The 15,461-nt window shown below is 43.9% G+C and overlaps 1 protein-coding gene across 1 annotated transcript; it reads left to right on the forward strand.

Moving 5' to 3' along the window:
• Positions 1-20: 20 nt before the first annotated feature.
• gol (ring finger protein goliath) lies at positions 21-14,749 on the forward strand. Its single transcript, XM_077662122.1, has 4 exons — positions 21-1,067; positions 8,705-8,958; positions 11,608-11,850; positions 14,620-14,749. The coding sequence occupies exons 1-4, from the start codon at positions 644-646 to the stop codon at positions 14,671-14,673; spliced, it is 975 nt and encodes a 324-aa protein (XP_077518248.1). The 5' UTR covers positions 21-643; the 3' UTR covers positions 14,674-14,749.
• The last annotated feature ends 712 nt before the right edge of the window (positions 14,750-15,461 follow it).

Raw genomic sequence — 15,461 nt, forward strand, 5'->3', positions numbered from 1 at the left:
AAGGAACGAACGCCCACACTAGTAGTTTTGCGTGGTTTTGCGCCAGCAGCTCCTTCTGTCACTTCCTCCATGCCCTCTGAAGCTTTCGAGCTTCCGATGACGACCGCTGGCTGAGGTCGAGACGTCGAGCGTTTTGCCGAGCGCACGGTGCTCGCGAGCGTGTTCCATGGATCATCCGTCTGCGTGATGGTTCGTGTGTATTCCCCTTCGGGCGAACTGCAGTCATCTGCGCACAAAACGCTGTCCGGTGTTTTTCGTTTTTCTTGAACAAGTTTATTGGATCTTGTGCTGCTTTCTAGGAAGGAGTGCTTTTAGCGCCATGTGAGGAGGTATGAACGTGCGTCCGTACCGAGGGCAGTAGCTGCGGTGCGCCAAGTACCACATACCGAAATCCCGAAAGGACGCGACGATGAGTGTCAGAGCGCCGCCTCTTTCACGTAAAACTGCTGCGCTATGCGCACAGCGCAGTGGGGGTGGCGCAGCCAAAGCCCTCGCTCGAAGCCTACGCATGAATCTTGGCATGAAATCCGTTTAGCGCCGTTCCTGCGTTCACCAGCCGAACTGATCCTCTGCCGGGGCATCTTGCCCAACGCAGCGACGAAAAAACAAAGTCAAGCGGTCGGCAGGCGGCGTCGTCGCAGGCATGGGCGCTGCTCGGCCGTGCGGAGTGCTGGTGGTACTGCTGCTGCCGTGGGTTCGCGCGGACTTAGCGCAGGATGCGGACGAGTACTATACGGCGGTGATAAACCTGACATACGTGCACCCGGCCACAGGCCAGCTCGTGTCTGAGCGCGAAGAACTGGGCCGCTACTACAGCGCGGGCAAGCTGGGCTCCGTGAGCGGGGTGGTGGTGCACGTGACGAGTGCGAACTACACTGCGCACGACGCCTGCTCGCCGCTCGACGCTGCTGCCATTCCGCAAGAGCCCTGGATCGCGCTCATCCAGCACGGGAACTGCGTCGAGTCCGTCAAGATGCGCCATGCAGCCAGCACCAATGCGTCTGGGGCAGTGCTTTACGCCGCCGCGGCGGGTCCGGGCGGCCGACTGCTCAAGATGCGCCACAAAGGTGGGCGCCATCGATCGATGCGCGCGTGCGGCTGCTGCTCCTTGCCTCTTTGGTTTGCAGCTTCTCGTGTTTCGTATGGGGGCAAGGCACGAAAAACGCAAGGCGTTTCGCAGGCAGGGTGAAGGAAGCGCTTCCTTGGGCTTCTTTCTCGCTCGAACGCGGATCGAGTCTGGCTGCAAGAAGGAACTCCCACCGGAAATGCTAGGATCAGCTGGTCAGCTTGAGCCATGGCCTGTGCATGCAGTTGCCGTGGTGTTACGGGCGCGAGTCGCGAAAACAAAATGAGTGCGTTAGTTCTGTCATGTTTATCACGCCCGCAAGTGCGTGTAGTGAAGCGATGACTGAAGACACTGATTACCATTGTGCAGCATGCTTAAACTGTCTGGCGTTGCACTGTAGTCCTTGACTTGGGTGGTAAATCACTGTAGAGGTAGTACCATTCGTCAGCAGCTATGAACGTGGCCAGTCTCAGTGTGGTAGGTTGCAAGCAGTCAGCAGAGCCAAGAGTTTAAATCAATATTCTTGTTTTGGTTATTCAGTAAAAACTGTGTGCAGTGGCCATGAAAACAGTCTTGAGTCAGTAACATCTGTTTGTGGACATTCATTGTATTGTTTGTGATTTGGGCAGTTTGTCGTCTAACAACACGTGTGCACGACCACTTCGAGCTAGTGAGTTGCAAGAAAGGTTCCGTTGCTTATTCTGCACGGCTTCTACATCGAAATGTTTATTTTACTGGAGGAAAGTATTCAGAGATAATATAAATATTAGGGCGCAGATGACATCTCTGGGTCAGTTTCACATTGACGACAAAAAGTAATGAGTACAGTTGTTTACCCAGGATATAGGTAGGTTTCACGTTTGACGTCACAGGTGCCTTCTTTGCGTATAGGAGGTATTCACTGAGGCAGCGCTGCCAGACGGCGCGAGCGTCGCCGCAGCAAACACGCCATGTTTGCGGTCGTTTCACGCCAGCTCACGAATTTGTCACGGTACGCCGTGAGGTACCCGACCTGAATTGTTAGCGATCCGTAACATCTTTGCACGTTATTGAATGTGTCAACATCCACTTTTCTTTGTGGAACGCTTATTGTGCATTTAGTTTGCAGCAGAATTCTGTGCCGTGATTTAAGCGAGCTGCCTGCCGCAACTCGGCAGCAAAACTGGCCGGCTGCATTCCATGCAAGAATGTACACGACTTGCAGGTTTTAATATCACTTCATAACTGTCAGCTACTCATGCAGGACACATCGTGTCCTAACGCAGCACATGATTAATTACCCATATTCCAGAACTGACGCCGCAGAAACTCATATTTCAAGTGGTTGTAGTCTGCAAACTGCTGAAGCCTCATTGTTTCAGCAGAAAGGCAAATTGCATCATAGCTGCTTTATTTAAGCAACAAAATGCTCGAGCAACATGAACGGGGGACCTAGTGAGAATGTTTTGCAGTTTTGATTGTAGCAATGTAGCGTTGCTTCGAGTACACAAGACCTGGAATCTATAGGCCGGTTCGCAGCAACGTGATCTGCAGCGACTCGGCTACATTCAGTAGCAACATGTCACTTTCAGCAGAGATGACAAGTTAAGCTAGCTAAACGAACTGACACGTTTAACTACTTGCCTCTTCAAAAACGGCAGTTCGGCCGTCGGCGCCCTTAGCGCGGATCTTGGGCCCGCCCGCTTGTCAAGCAATTGCACACTCTCATAGATTTGCATGCTTTAATTCCTTGGCCTGTTGGCAAACTTATGCCGTGCACAAGGCGGGCCTCAGCATCGGTGAATTCAACACACGGCAGCGGTCTTGTACGTTGCACACCGCGCCGGCGCTTGCGCATTCCTATGGGTCAACGTTTTCACAAAGTGTAATCTTTTCAGCATGCTTGCTCTTTTCTGTTTCTCGCAGTTCACGGCGTATCCACTCAGTCATACGGTGTTACGGGTCGGACAGAAATGATCTGTGGCGAGACGCTAAATACACCCACATTTCGCACATCACAAGCGACGTAAATGCTGCGGCTGGCTGCGGCTGCCGCGTGCGCGACCACCAACGTGGCGCATGCCGCGCCAGCCTCTAGCGCCCCTTGCAGATGACGTCATGTGAATACCTCAGACTAGGCAGGAAATGGTCCTTAGTGCCTGTGCCATCGGCAGTAGCCTCACTAGTGGCCCCGCTCCCTCTTTCCGACTTCCCCCATTTGCTACCCTTCACCCCTCTGCACTCCTAGCCCGAACAACCACACTCCCCACACTGGGACAAAAGACGGTCTCCCCCTTCCTGCCTAGTCTCTGCTGCATTGCTATAAAATGTAACCGGTTAGTGATCAGCGGTTTAGGAAAACAGCCAGGCTTTTGCCGTGCTTTCTGGACCCAAAGATAACGGCCGCTGTGACATTGATGCAAACTATGTATTTGCACCCGTCAATAACTCATTAACTGGTACAACACATAATAAAATATAAGTGCAGAGCACCAAAATTTGGAGTGCAAATGTTGAAAAATTTGGAAAAAAGTTAGCCCTCTGGCGACCTGTTTCACTCATGTGTCGCCCTTGTGAAAATACATAGCTTATGTAGATGCATATACATAAGTAGAGCTTTTTAAACATCTGCCTTTATTGGTGCATGTTCTAGAATTCAAAATATTGTGAAGTAGTGATAAGCACAGGTTTTGTCTTTGCACTTCCAGCCGAGGCCACCCATTATTTTTGAGATCTTTTTGAAAAGTCAGTCTCCTCACCTTTCCAAAGCAGGTAGTATGTAATGTTCAAGTTTTGCTATGTTTGGTTTAGTTTTTAGTTCAAGGGCCCCTTGGCACTTCAGGGTACTCAAGGATTAAATGCAAAACTTACATGATGTTTAGATTAACTAGTGCCTGCTTAAAATTTTGTCTTTGCTAGTTTAGCACACAACTAGTCTTCACCATGAGGGGACGGACATGAGCATTTCAGGACAAACTGCCAGAGAAAACAACTCTTAAATATTTATACTTTATTACTACTCATAAGCAAGTTCTATCCGTGGTGTAATTTGTAAGCATAAGTTGTTTGGTCGAAAATCTCGTGAGGCTAGGTTTGGTCAGGTTAAGAGCCATCTTTTATGAGTGGCAGCACAACTAAACTGAGTTTAGATCATTCTGCAGTTGTTGGAAAACCACTGCACAAGTGACCTTGCATTAATTCAACAGTCATTAGTGTACAGTCTAACTTGACTGGCAGTATGGCCAGCAAGATCATTGGTATTAATAAAAAAAAAAAGACAGAGGGTCCAAAGCAGATCCCTGTGGGATGCCTGATTGCACAAACACATTTGATGAAAGTTCACTGTCAAGAACCACGCCGTTTTCTTTCATACAGGTACCCCCTTTGTCGAAAGTTTAGAGTCCAGGGGGTTTGTTTCAGAACTGCACCGTGTGGCTTGTAATGCATCCTTAGTGATGAAAATCTCCTGAAGGTAAGATTTTTGGTGCTGCCAACTCCAATGAGTAGGACTTCACGAATGCTGCAGGAACCTCACTACATGGCTTAGAAGTCAAACCCTTGGGCTCTAAACTTTTGACAAAGTGTATGTTTTAAGCCATGTAAAAAGATTTTTCGATATGTTGGAGTATAGACACCAAATTTTAGTTGTATGTTTTCTTCTTTGTAATGATGCGTAATGCGTTCGTATTATACATGGACCACCATGTGGTATTCACCTATGACTGCTAAATAATTTATAATCGAATTTCTTCTCTCACCTGTTCGGTTTCTATTTAAAAAGCGATGGCTCTGACGTCAAAGGTCGGTACCGGTCACATGAGGCATGAAAAATGCTGCATTAGAATCGCTGCTTCATCCTTTTAATTTACAACAGTGCTAAAGCCAGCCTGTATCAAGAGCTGGAAAACAAAGAAGAAAACATGCAACTGAAATTTGATGTATATACTCCTTTAAGGAGGGATAGCTTTTTTAACAGGAGTGCATGGGGCACAGTATTAAAGGCCTTCCTTAAATCTAAAAATATAAAACTTATCTGTTTGCCTGTACTAATCAAGCTTGTGATGCCATGAGTATGCTGAATGAATTATGCATCACAATAAAATGCAGCCCTAAAACCATGCTGCATTGGAGAAAAGAAGTTATCGCTCTGTATGTGATTAATTAAGTTAGCCTAAATTGCGGGCTCTAGTGTTTTGCACGATGCGCTTAATAATAAAATAGGCCTGTGGTCACTTTCTTTTTGTCAGTGCTTTTGTCATTAGGAATTAAATTTGCATTCTTGCAGTCGATGGGTAAGACAAGACACCCTGTTCAGGAGACATTTCAAACAGGAGCACCAAAGTGAAGGCAGTAGATATAGTGCAGTTCTTGAGGACAAAGGTGGATGTACACTCTGGATTAGAGGTGGATAATGCATTGATCTCCATTTCAGTCCATTTTAGATTCTCCAGTTCAGTCATTTTTGTGCACACTGGAATGAACTGCAGTAAGTAGCTGTACTTACATGTGAGAAGACCGACTGAAGATATGCATTGAAACTTCCAGCTTTAGTTTTTGTCTGTTCTGTAGTTGAGCCCATCGATAACATCCAGAATAGTTTCCTTGGAATTTTTCTTCTGTTTGACACTTACCACATTTCATTCAAGTTGGATTTAACTTAACTGCCTAAACTTTAAAGGTATTGATTATGAGTTCTGCACATCTGTTTTGTAATGACCCTACTAAACTCTTTTCACTTGCAATGACAGCTTGAGATCAAGAAATTGGTAATTTCTTGGAAACAACCTGTTTCTTCTATCTGTCATGGTATGAAGTTGTCTTGTTATCCGTGCCTTATCATCACGGCACTTGATGGAATTGATACCCGAAGGAAAAAACATTTGTGGTAGCTGATAATATTGTTGTTTTGAACAAATTTCACAACCCACTGATGCTTAGGCATAATGCATTGAACCGGAACTGAGGAAGAAATTGGTCTAGTTCACGTGACAGTGAGGCATAGTCACCCCTCTCATAAAAGAACACTTTACATGGTTCCGGTGTCCAGTGATCTTGGGTTGCGCAAAATAACTTTGGTGTGTAAGACATACAATTGGTGTTTGCTGCCCCAGCGGCCAGTGCCGCCGAAGGAGAGAAAGCTGAAGAAGACGAAGCTGACGCAGTTCAGTTTGCGAAGAAGACGAAGCTGACGCTCTCGAACTCTTGGCTTGGAGCTACGCTGTGTCGACAAAGATTTTGCCTGTCCACATTTCTTGTGCGTCTGATTTGCGTCTTTACAGGTGAAATGTTGGACGAGGGTTTATTGAAAGGGATCAGCACGACAAGAGCATTGGAAAAAATAGTTCGAGATAAGCCAGGTCGAGCACACAGCCACGTTCGGCAATTGCAGTTTCGCTGAACCGAATGTTTGTCTTTGTCTTTTACACTGCATATAAAATCATGATTGTTACAAAAGAAATGAGTGCAGTATGTATTGTGCTATTTCAATGCTTACAATGCACTTTCTGACTTGTGCCTTCAGTTAGAGAGACACTGGGATGGCTCAGTGGTTATGGTGCTTGGCTGCTGACCCAAATGACGTGGGTTCAATCCTAGCTGTGACTGTCATTTTCAATGGAGGCGAAATGCTAGAGGCCCTTGAACTGTGCAATGTCTGTGCACGTTAAAGAACCCCCAGGTGGTCGAAATTTCTGGAGCCATTCACTACAGCATCCCTCATAGCCGGAGTTGCTTCGGGGATGTTAAACGCCCCATAAACCGTTTTCTTTTTTAGTAGTAGCAGTCATCTGCCAGATGATGCCAGATAGTTTAGTTTTAGTTGGAATGATGAATACCTAAAAAAATGAGCCCAGAGCACTAAATGCTGTCCACTGGGAAACATTTGTTTTCTGCCTGCTGCTGGTTAGCAGATTTTTTTGCTTCCTATGATCTAATGGGGACATTCACAGTATTATAGCTGTTATTTTCTGCGTGGTCACATTATGTGGCCAAGATCTGATTCTGCCATCTGCTCAGGGGTACCTTTTTGCTCGTAAAAAGATCCTGTTGTCCCCCTACTGGTGGCACTGACTGTGCAATGAATCCAATGGAACTGAATACTGAAAGCAAACAGTCAATAAGATACAGCAATGCTTTCAGTTGTTTTTCTCAACAGAGGCATTGTGATTTCAGTGAACACAAATAAGTATATCTGGAGGCTCGTCCTGAATAGACTAGCTCGAATTAAGGACAATGACTTATAAATAGGGTCTCAGGTGCACATGCATGTCATTCAATACCTTTACCATTTACAAGAGCATATCCAGTTCCTACAATTGCGTCTCTTCTTGAATGATGTCAGCTTTATATTTTTTTTCCCCAGGTTAATGTCTAGAAGGCACTTTAGTGCTCTTCTGGGCATGTTGCTTTGAACAATAAAGATATCTCTGGCCCAGTCACACGTGAGTCTTGGCAAGTGGAAATTTCTCTTTTGTGGCTGAAAAATTTTTGACCTAAAACTGCTTTTATGCCTAGCCTTTAGTCACTTCAGCTTAACCATTTTGTGCACCTGATACATATAAGCGATTTCTTCCTCATGATAGTCACACATCTTTTGAAGTTCTGCCATCATCTTCACCATTCACTAAATTTTTTCATCTTTCAATTTTTCTTATTTATTACAATTTCACATTTACTCTTTACATGTGTATCTTTGAGAGTTACATTTGTGTCAGTCAGTACATCTATACCTTTTAGCATTTTGGAATAAAAATATTAGGAGGAAGAATAACTTTTAAAACACCTCCAAAAAATAGATTCTTTCTATTAAGCAGCAAATATTTATTGCTACCCATTGTATTGATGAGTCAGGCATTGAAACTTTCAGGTTCTTTGTGCAATCAAATTAAGCAAATTTTTGCGTATTTCAGAATTTCGAAAATGTTTTTTTCTTTTCTTACTACAAGCATGACATTAAACTATTTGCCATAATTTGCATGAAAGTTTGTGTTAGACTGATAAGTTTTTATATTATTTAAGTTTTAGGGCAGTCCTTCAAGGGGTAGTAAATGTGTAATAAGGGAATGATTTTTCTTAAGCATTCACCCCTGCACAGTCATAAGACTACAAAGCTTATGGTTGCATTTGGGTGGAGGGTAGTAACTAATTACACCCTTATTACAAGATTTAATCTTATTTTCTAATAGTATTCCTCTATGAAATGCATACTTTAAAATAGTAAGATTATGTAGTTTTATTTTAATTTATTTAACCATACTGCAGACCAATGATTGCTGCATGTTAGCATATGTAAGGCAAATATGCCTTATCACCCAGTGGTAATAAAATTAACCTGCAAAAAATGCCTATTTTTCTCACAGGAAGGAAAAAGTTAAAAAGAGGCCCGTGAAGTATTAGAGCCAGTGGAAGAAAACAAAGAGGACAAAAAGGGGAACACATGTCTTTGCTGTTTTTTTTTCTTCCTGGTTTTGTTGCTTCTATAACGGCAGTCACGCAACGATGTGTGGCTTTGTGCGTCAGCCTGTGTGCGCCAACTAATGTTAACACTGGCCTTTCCCACATTTGCTACGGTCGGTGTAAGCTGCTGAGCAGCTTCAGGAGCTTTTCTCTCAGCTGAAAACAAGGTGTGGGCTAATATGGGGCATGCTTGTGTCTGCGCAGTGTCCCAGCTGATCTCGGTGCTGATTGGCCGGGAGAAGGGGCAGCAGATAGCTGGCCTGGTGGACAATGGCACACGGGTGGTGATGCAGATGTCGGTGGGCAGTCACCGGCCCTTCCCCTACCCGAGTATCAACAGAACCTCGGTGCTGTTTGTCTCTGTCTCCTTCATCATTCTCATGATCATCTCCCTCGCCTGGCTTGTCTTCTACTACGTGCAGCGCTTCCGCTACATCCACGCCAAGGACCTGCTGGCGGTCAGTGTCTTCTTGCACCTGCTGTGCAGCAGAGCAGCTGCACTGGCTGCTACCTTTTAAAAAGCATAGATGAAAAGCACAACAGAGGCATCTTGGCCTCTCATCTTCGACTTAAGGCAAATATTGGAATATTTTCTGTTGAAGTAGTTCCTAATTGTGTCTGTATATATGTGTATATATGCGAGATTCATATGGGGGAGGTGGCTAAGTACTCACAATCATATATTATCCCCTAAGGGGGCCCTGGGCCGAGCACTACAAGGGTGGGGTGGGGGAGCTGCAAAAAAGTGTATCTGGCTTTAATAATGTAATGATGTTGTAGTAGGCTGGTTAACTTTGTAACTATTACTGTTAGTCTTCTTATTTATTAAGGGGCATGTAGCCCACCTTTCAGAATTTCGAAAATGTGGTTACCCTTGGTGCTGTGGCCCGATATGGACATTACTTACGGTGGGCTACAAGCCTGTCAGTAAATAACGATACTAACAATAATAGATAAAAAGTTGATTCTTTAATATTAGATAACCAGCCTACTAGTTACCACATTTTAGCTGTATTCCAATTTTAGCTGTATTCCGGTGTGCTGCACCACTGACAATGGTAGACCAAAAAAAAAAGCTCTCTTGTAATTCAAAAAGCCAATTAAAAAAAAATTTTTTTCAATTTGAAACTTGCAGAGCATCGTAGGTGAAATACCCAACGTATAGCAAGTCTCAGTGTTTTTGAGAAAAATATGAAACTTTAAAACATCCAATTTGTTGTGCATAAAAAACTCAGGCCAACCTACAAAATACTGCAGCAAGCATAATACTGTTGTTGCTAGTTGAAAATAACCAGCACCAGCTTCCTAAAATGTGCATGAATGCTATATAGCTTGTGCAAGACAACAAAATTAATTTCAAGAGTGAATAATATGACTTTAAAGAATGAAAATTTTTTTCTTAGCCTTATTATTGGCTACAACTGTGGCGGCACAACTTCTTGGTATGAGATGATGAAATCTCTCGACGGCGGTCTAGTTTGCCGTGCAGCAGTGGCATAGCTCCTTCTACTTCAATAGCGATTGAGAATCTCAAAGGTGTTTCTTGACTTAATAGCTTTGAAAGTACTCATGTGACGGGTATGAGTATTGCAGTATTGCAGTTAGGCCGAACATTCTGCTGGCAAATTGTAGAGCGCTCCGAAAACATCTAATTCGTTCATTTTTATCTTGACATATCGCAAGAGTATCATAGACGGCTAGGAAAAGTGTCGTCGGCACTGCATAGGCTGTGACTCTTGGAAGTGCCAGAATGTGATGAGGAAGCATTTGTGGCAAAAAAACCATCTCGTGACAAAACTATGCATGCAATATGACCGTAGCAAGATTAAGAGAGTTCAGCACATACTCTATGAGAACTTTATGGCAAGGAATTTCGAAGCTCTTTTGCCAGACAGATTTACTGCATTTTTCAACAAAAGACTTTATTCAATGGTGGTGTCATTTGTTTCCCGTGCCATGATGCAGTTTAATGACATTTACTGAAAACAACGTTTGTCATTCATTGAGTTGGGGCACTTAGTGGTGGAGCTCTTGCATGACTCAAAAATGTGAAATCAGAATTAAAGTCGGAGGAAAGGCAACTTCGCACCTTTAGCCAATTCATTTAGCCAACGCCTGATTTCATTGTCCTAAAAATGTATGACTTTGCAGGATAACCAGCAATTAATCTCAATTTCGGGCTTGTGCCCAACGTTTTGCATCCATTCCGCACGTTGCCCCAGGTGAAAATCTTTTGACTGGGAGTTGAACTCAGCTGGGTATAACTGGTTTCAGCTGGAAATCAGCTGGTCCCAGTTGACCACCAGCTGGGAAAAATCAGGTCCCAGTCGGGAGCCAAATGGGAGGAATGATAAGGTGAACTGGGAAGCGAAAAAAAAAAACAGTTATTACGACTGCACTTGCTCAGGCATTATTGTTTCTTCAGCATAAAGATTGGGGTTGTCCTGTACCAAATTGCAGTTTTATTTTCACATAAAAGCTACAGTAATACACTTCCAGTGTTCAACTGTGACGACAAGCAACAGGTATAGACTTTACTGCTCCTAATTCTTGATAATTTTTCTTAATGTCTTCTGTCTGAAGTATTAACTTCTTAATATGGGTTTTTAATGTTTTATTGGACGTAAAAGCATTCACTATAAAACAGTTCTTATCCTGCCAGCAGTTTTCTCAGGTGGTGCTGTTTCCATCGTCACACCACCAGTCACAAATGACAATGTTTTCCATCACGTGAAAGCTCACAGAAAAAATTTTAATAATGTAGGCAAAGCTCATTCAGTGTAAATGACACTAAGATTGCCACGTGGCAGAGGCACTGTCTGACAGAGGCAAGTAGAAAGTAAGCTCTGAATAACTTTACTGCCACACCAAGGACAATGTGAAGGGTTTCAATCCCAGCCACTCAAGACAAGGTAAGGAAGCTGTTGGCTCTCGTAGCAGAATGTGACACCAGCGCAAATGCAGGCGAAAGCATCAGGATTCACAGAATCAATAAGCAAAAGTGCCATGTTGCCTTTGACAGTAGGAGTGGCAACTTGGTTGCAGTGGTTGAAACTAGGAAGTAAAGATTGCGGAGGATCAGGAGAGGACCCATTGTTGTTGTGCAGAGGCGGCTGTGCAGCGCGGCCCAGAAGGCCCTGGACCGCATCCCCGTGCAGACGCTACGGCCGGGTGGCGAGCACGAGGCCGAGTGCTGCGCAGTCTGCATCGAGCCACTGCGGCCAGGGGAGCTGGTGCGCCTGCTTCCATGCCGCCACTCGTTCCACAAGCCTTGCGTCGACCCCTGGCTGCTCGAGCAGCGCTCGTGCCCCATGTGCAAGATGGACATCCTCAAGCACTACGGCCTGGTGGTGCGTGCTACCTGAGCTCTCTACTAATCAAGTTAACATCGTGAAACAGGGCAAAGGTTGCACTTGACCTCAACAACTTCGGGTTGCCCAATACACCTGAATTTGTTAACAAGCACCTCATTCAGACTTTTGTCCGACGTCATAATAAGGCTGCTAGGGCCACCACGACATGCTTGTTAATAAGAAAACGTTGCTAATAATAAGCTTCACCAGCAAGCACGTTGCAAATTTTGTGTGACATGGCTTTCGAGTTGGAGATCCCTCACTATCAAGGTGTCCCAGGTCTTAGAGCATACTGGATTTGGCCACAATGCATGTCAGAGCTCAGTCTAAGGGGCAACTCAGTAGCACTTTTTGGCGCACACTCATCAAAGCCATCAAAACTTCCTGGCAGGGGTCTAGGCACGAGTGGCTTTTGTTTTTAGATTTTTTTCTCCTCTTGTATTTTCTCCTTTTCTCCTCTTGCACTTATTTTTAAGTAGTGCAATACCTTGGTTTTTTCTGTTTTTCTCTTATAGCGCTTTACTTACTCGAAAGAGCACATGCTCATGTAATGTAATGTAATGGCCATCCAGGCAAAGCGAAAGGGAGGCAGTAGATCCCGACTGGAACTATAGTTGAGCAAGTATAATGGTTCCTCAGGCTGGTGCACTGCACTAAGGCACCAGCACTGTTGTTCGCACATCATTCACTACAATGACACAATAGTAACGAAGTTCACATCCTTTCTGGTGATAAACACCATATTGCAATACAACCACTGATTATTAAACCATAAGTTCACAATTCAGTGACGTGTTAACAATACAAATTTAGGTCTCTTAAGAGTTTGTGAATATCAAATTTTTGTTTGTGAAATGAATATTAAAAATAGTCATTAATTGAATCGAACATTTTCGAATAGCTGCAAATATGTACACGCATAGTTTATAAAAAAAATAAAAAGCTTTTTTCACACAGCAAAGCTATAAAAAGAAACTGATATACGCACACAAATTTTACTCTACTTGTCATCATTTCTTACACCCATAAGGCGTATCTAGCATGAAATAAGATGAAGGAAGAAAGAGGGGAATTACATGACTTGTATATTATATTGCATAAAATAGCAAATGTGTTGAGTGAAAAAAAAAAAAAAAATATATGACAGTATGATTTAGTGTTGTCGTGACAATTGATAAGCTTACTGTATGTGGTTGTGAAGCATTTTAAGGTGGCCAGATATTTCCTCGCTACAGAAGTGACATAATAAGATTCAATAGGAAACAGCATGGCATGATTTCTTTAACTTTTTTAATGTCTTTTTTATAGTTGGAGTGTTTTCACAATTCTGTTCTTTTCTAGTTTTTTGGTGGCATTTTGCAGTATTGGCATTGGTGTCAATGGGTATGTGGAACAGGAGGATAGTGTATAATCATAGAAGTAAGCAGCTTCAGGTAGGTTGAGGACAGAGTACGAGAGGATGGAGAACTTGAAGGAGAGGTTGGACACAAGATACAGGTAGGACGGAAATACTAGAAAGATTAGTCAAGGTAAGTTTACAGGATTGGGGCCAGACTGTCCATGATATATACAGTGGAAATTGCAGTTCTGAAGGAAAAGAATGTCACGAGGATGGAATTGGCTGAGATAAAAATACAGTAAAACCTCATTAATTCGTTTTTCAAGGGACCGGGAAAAACGTCCGAATTATCTGAAGGTTCTAATAAACAAATGGCCCGTCCAAAATTGCCGGAAACCGTTTGCATTATTGTAAATTTATTTAGTTTTCAAATCACGGCTACAGTCGTCTACTTTTAAAGTGAAAACTGTGCGGCAGTGACGATTTTTCTGAATAACGTGGAATGTCTACCGCATGCACACTTTCGGGATTGTTAATGCAGGACTGCTCCAGAATAGTGAAGGCCTCCGCAGCGCCCTTGCATGTGAAGAGGTGCACCACCGCACAAACTGCGAATAGCACCTGACGAGCATGCATTTTTGCCCCAATAAAAGAACGGAAGATTTGCGCGGATGGAACCGAGGGAAACGTGGCGGCATCGGAACGGTGGGACGCCTACTGGTTAGAAAATGAAAAGACAAGCACCGCACCAATCACTATCCGAAGCTGTGCAGAACTGTATTCTGCTGGCAGGTCGATGCGCTGCCGAGCTGCCATTGGTGCAGTCTGGAGCGAAACTCAGAAATGGGGAACCGAAACTGTGTGGCCGCACATTTTTTTTCCTGTGCTGGGGCCCTCCGTACGTCGTCATGCCTGCCATTGCCTGACATAAGACATGCGCATGCACCTCACTGACGTGACATTTGACATGACGTGGGATACTAGCATGATTGCTGGCTATGTTGTTCATACACTGACTCTGCCTCGCAGTCAGGAACACATCTGAATTCATTGGTATGGGTCTAGCAGCATCCGAATTAATGAGCGTCCGACACCATAGACTTACATGAGCATTGACTGAGACCATGTCAGCAGTCTGAATTATCCAGATTTTTTAATTAACAGGGGTCAAATTAACGGGATCCCGCTGTACTTGGAGGGGTGTGTGGAGTTACCAGGATGGGTCGAGTACACAGTAATCCTATAAATGTCACAATGAAGATCACAAATGTGGGCAAAGCTACAGGAGTCAAGGCTCGTGTTTATTTAGTTATTTAATAAGCTGGCAAGTGTCCTTTCTTCCTTTGTGTCCTTATGTTTTTTATTGTTTCCTGAGATGTATTGATGCCAACTATCTCAACATGCCACCTTTGCACATGCATGTGCAGTATGCGGCCGGCAGCCAGGAGAGTGTACTGGAGGACGAGCCTGGAGCCCGTTGAGTGCAGCCCCCTCTTCTTGTGCGCCATGTGTATGTGTGTTTGTGTGCCTCGACAATAAACCTGTCCCCTGCCATCCGGCACGGCTGCACTGTGTTGTACTAAGCCTACAGGGAGGCACACACTCGTACCACCACTCCGAACACAACTTTCATGGTGTTCTTGTTCTGCCGTCACTGTGTCACCTTTTATTTATTTATTTATTTATTTAAAATACCCTCAGGGTACAGATTTACATTATAGAGGGGAGGGCGGATACAGGTTTTACAATGTCAAGACAGAAGGTTTAGATAATAAATGTATACAAAGTTTTAAAAAACAAGTTCGCTGCGGAAGTTAGCACATGAAGAAAACAAACTAAAATAAAAGGAAAAAAGAACGAGTTACAAAATGTAATTTCTAGAAGGCGGCTTTGGTGTCAAAAATATAACAAAATATAAAATGTAACAAGGAACACACTACACAATGGAGATAAACATCTTGAACAAACAGCGCGAACAAAGACGAGCACAAAAGACAAGAAAGCGAACGACACGACGCTGAGCAAAGGGCTTAGCACTAGGCAAAAAGGGAGCTTTGTAATGCAGATTTAAAGTTTTTTCTCCAGTTATACTTGTTAGTGATGCAGAGAGGTCATTCTAATCAACAGGTCCGGGGAAAAAACGAGTTAGAATAGGCAACCGTGTTTGAGTGTGGAATGTTGACCTTTTGACTGCGGTTTGGGGTGATATGAAATGTATGATGGTGGTAGAACCCACAAGGAGTGCAATGTGGCTATACCGGTGCCTGGT

The sequence above is a fragment of the Amblyomma americanum genome, chromosome 4 (genome assembly GCF_052857255.1).
Source record: "Amblyomma americanum isolate KBUSLIRL-KWMA chromosome 4, ASM5285725v1, whole genome shotgun sequence".
NCBI classification, from domain to species: Eukaryota; Metazoa; Arthropoda; class Arachnida; order Ixodida; family Ixodidae; genus Amblyomma; species Amblyomma americanum.

Bases quoted from the DNA above. Each gene is read 5' to 3' on its own strand.
- gol (XM_077662122.1), top strand. From the start codon at position 644: ATGGGCGCTGCTCGGCCGTGCGGAGTGCTGGTGGTACTGCTGCTGCCG. The intron at 8,959-11,607 runs GTCAGTGTCTTC...GTTGTTGTGCAG, and splicing joins ACGCCAAGGACCTGCTGGCG to AGGCGGCTGTGCAGCGCGGC. The intron at 11,851-14,619 runs GTGCGTGCTACC...ATGCATGTGCAG, and splicing joins TCAAGCACTACGGCCTGGTG to TATGCGGCCGGCAGCCAGGA.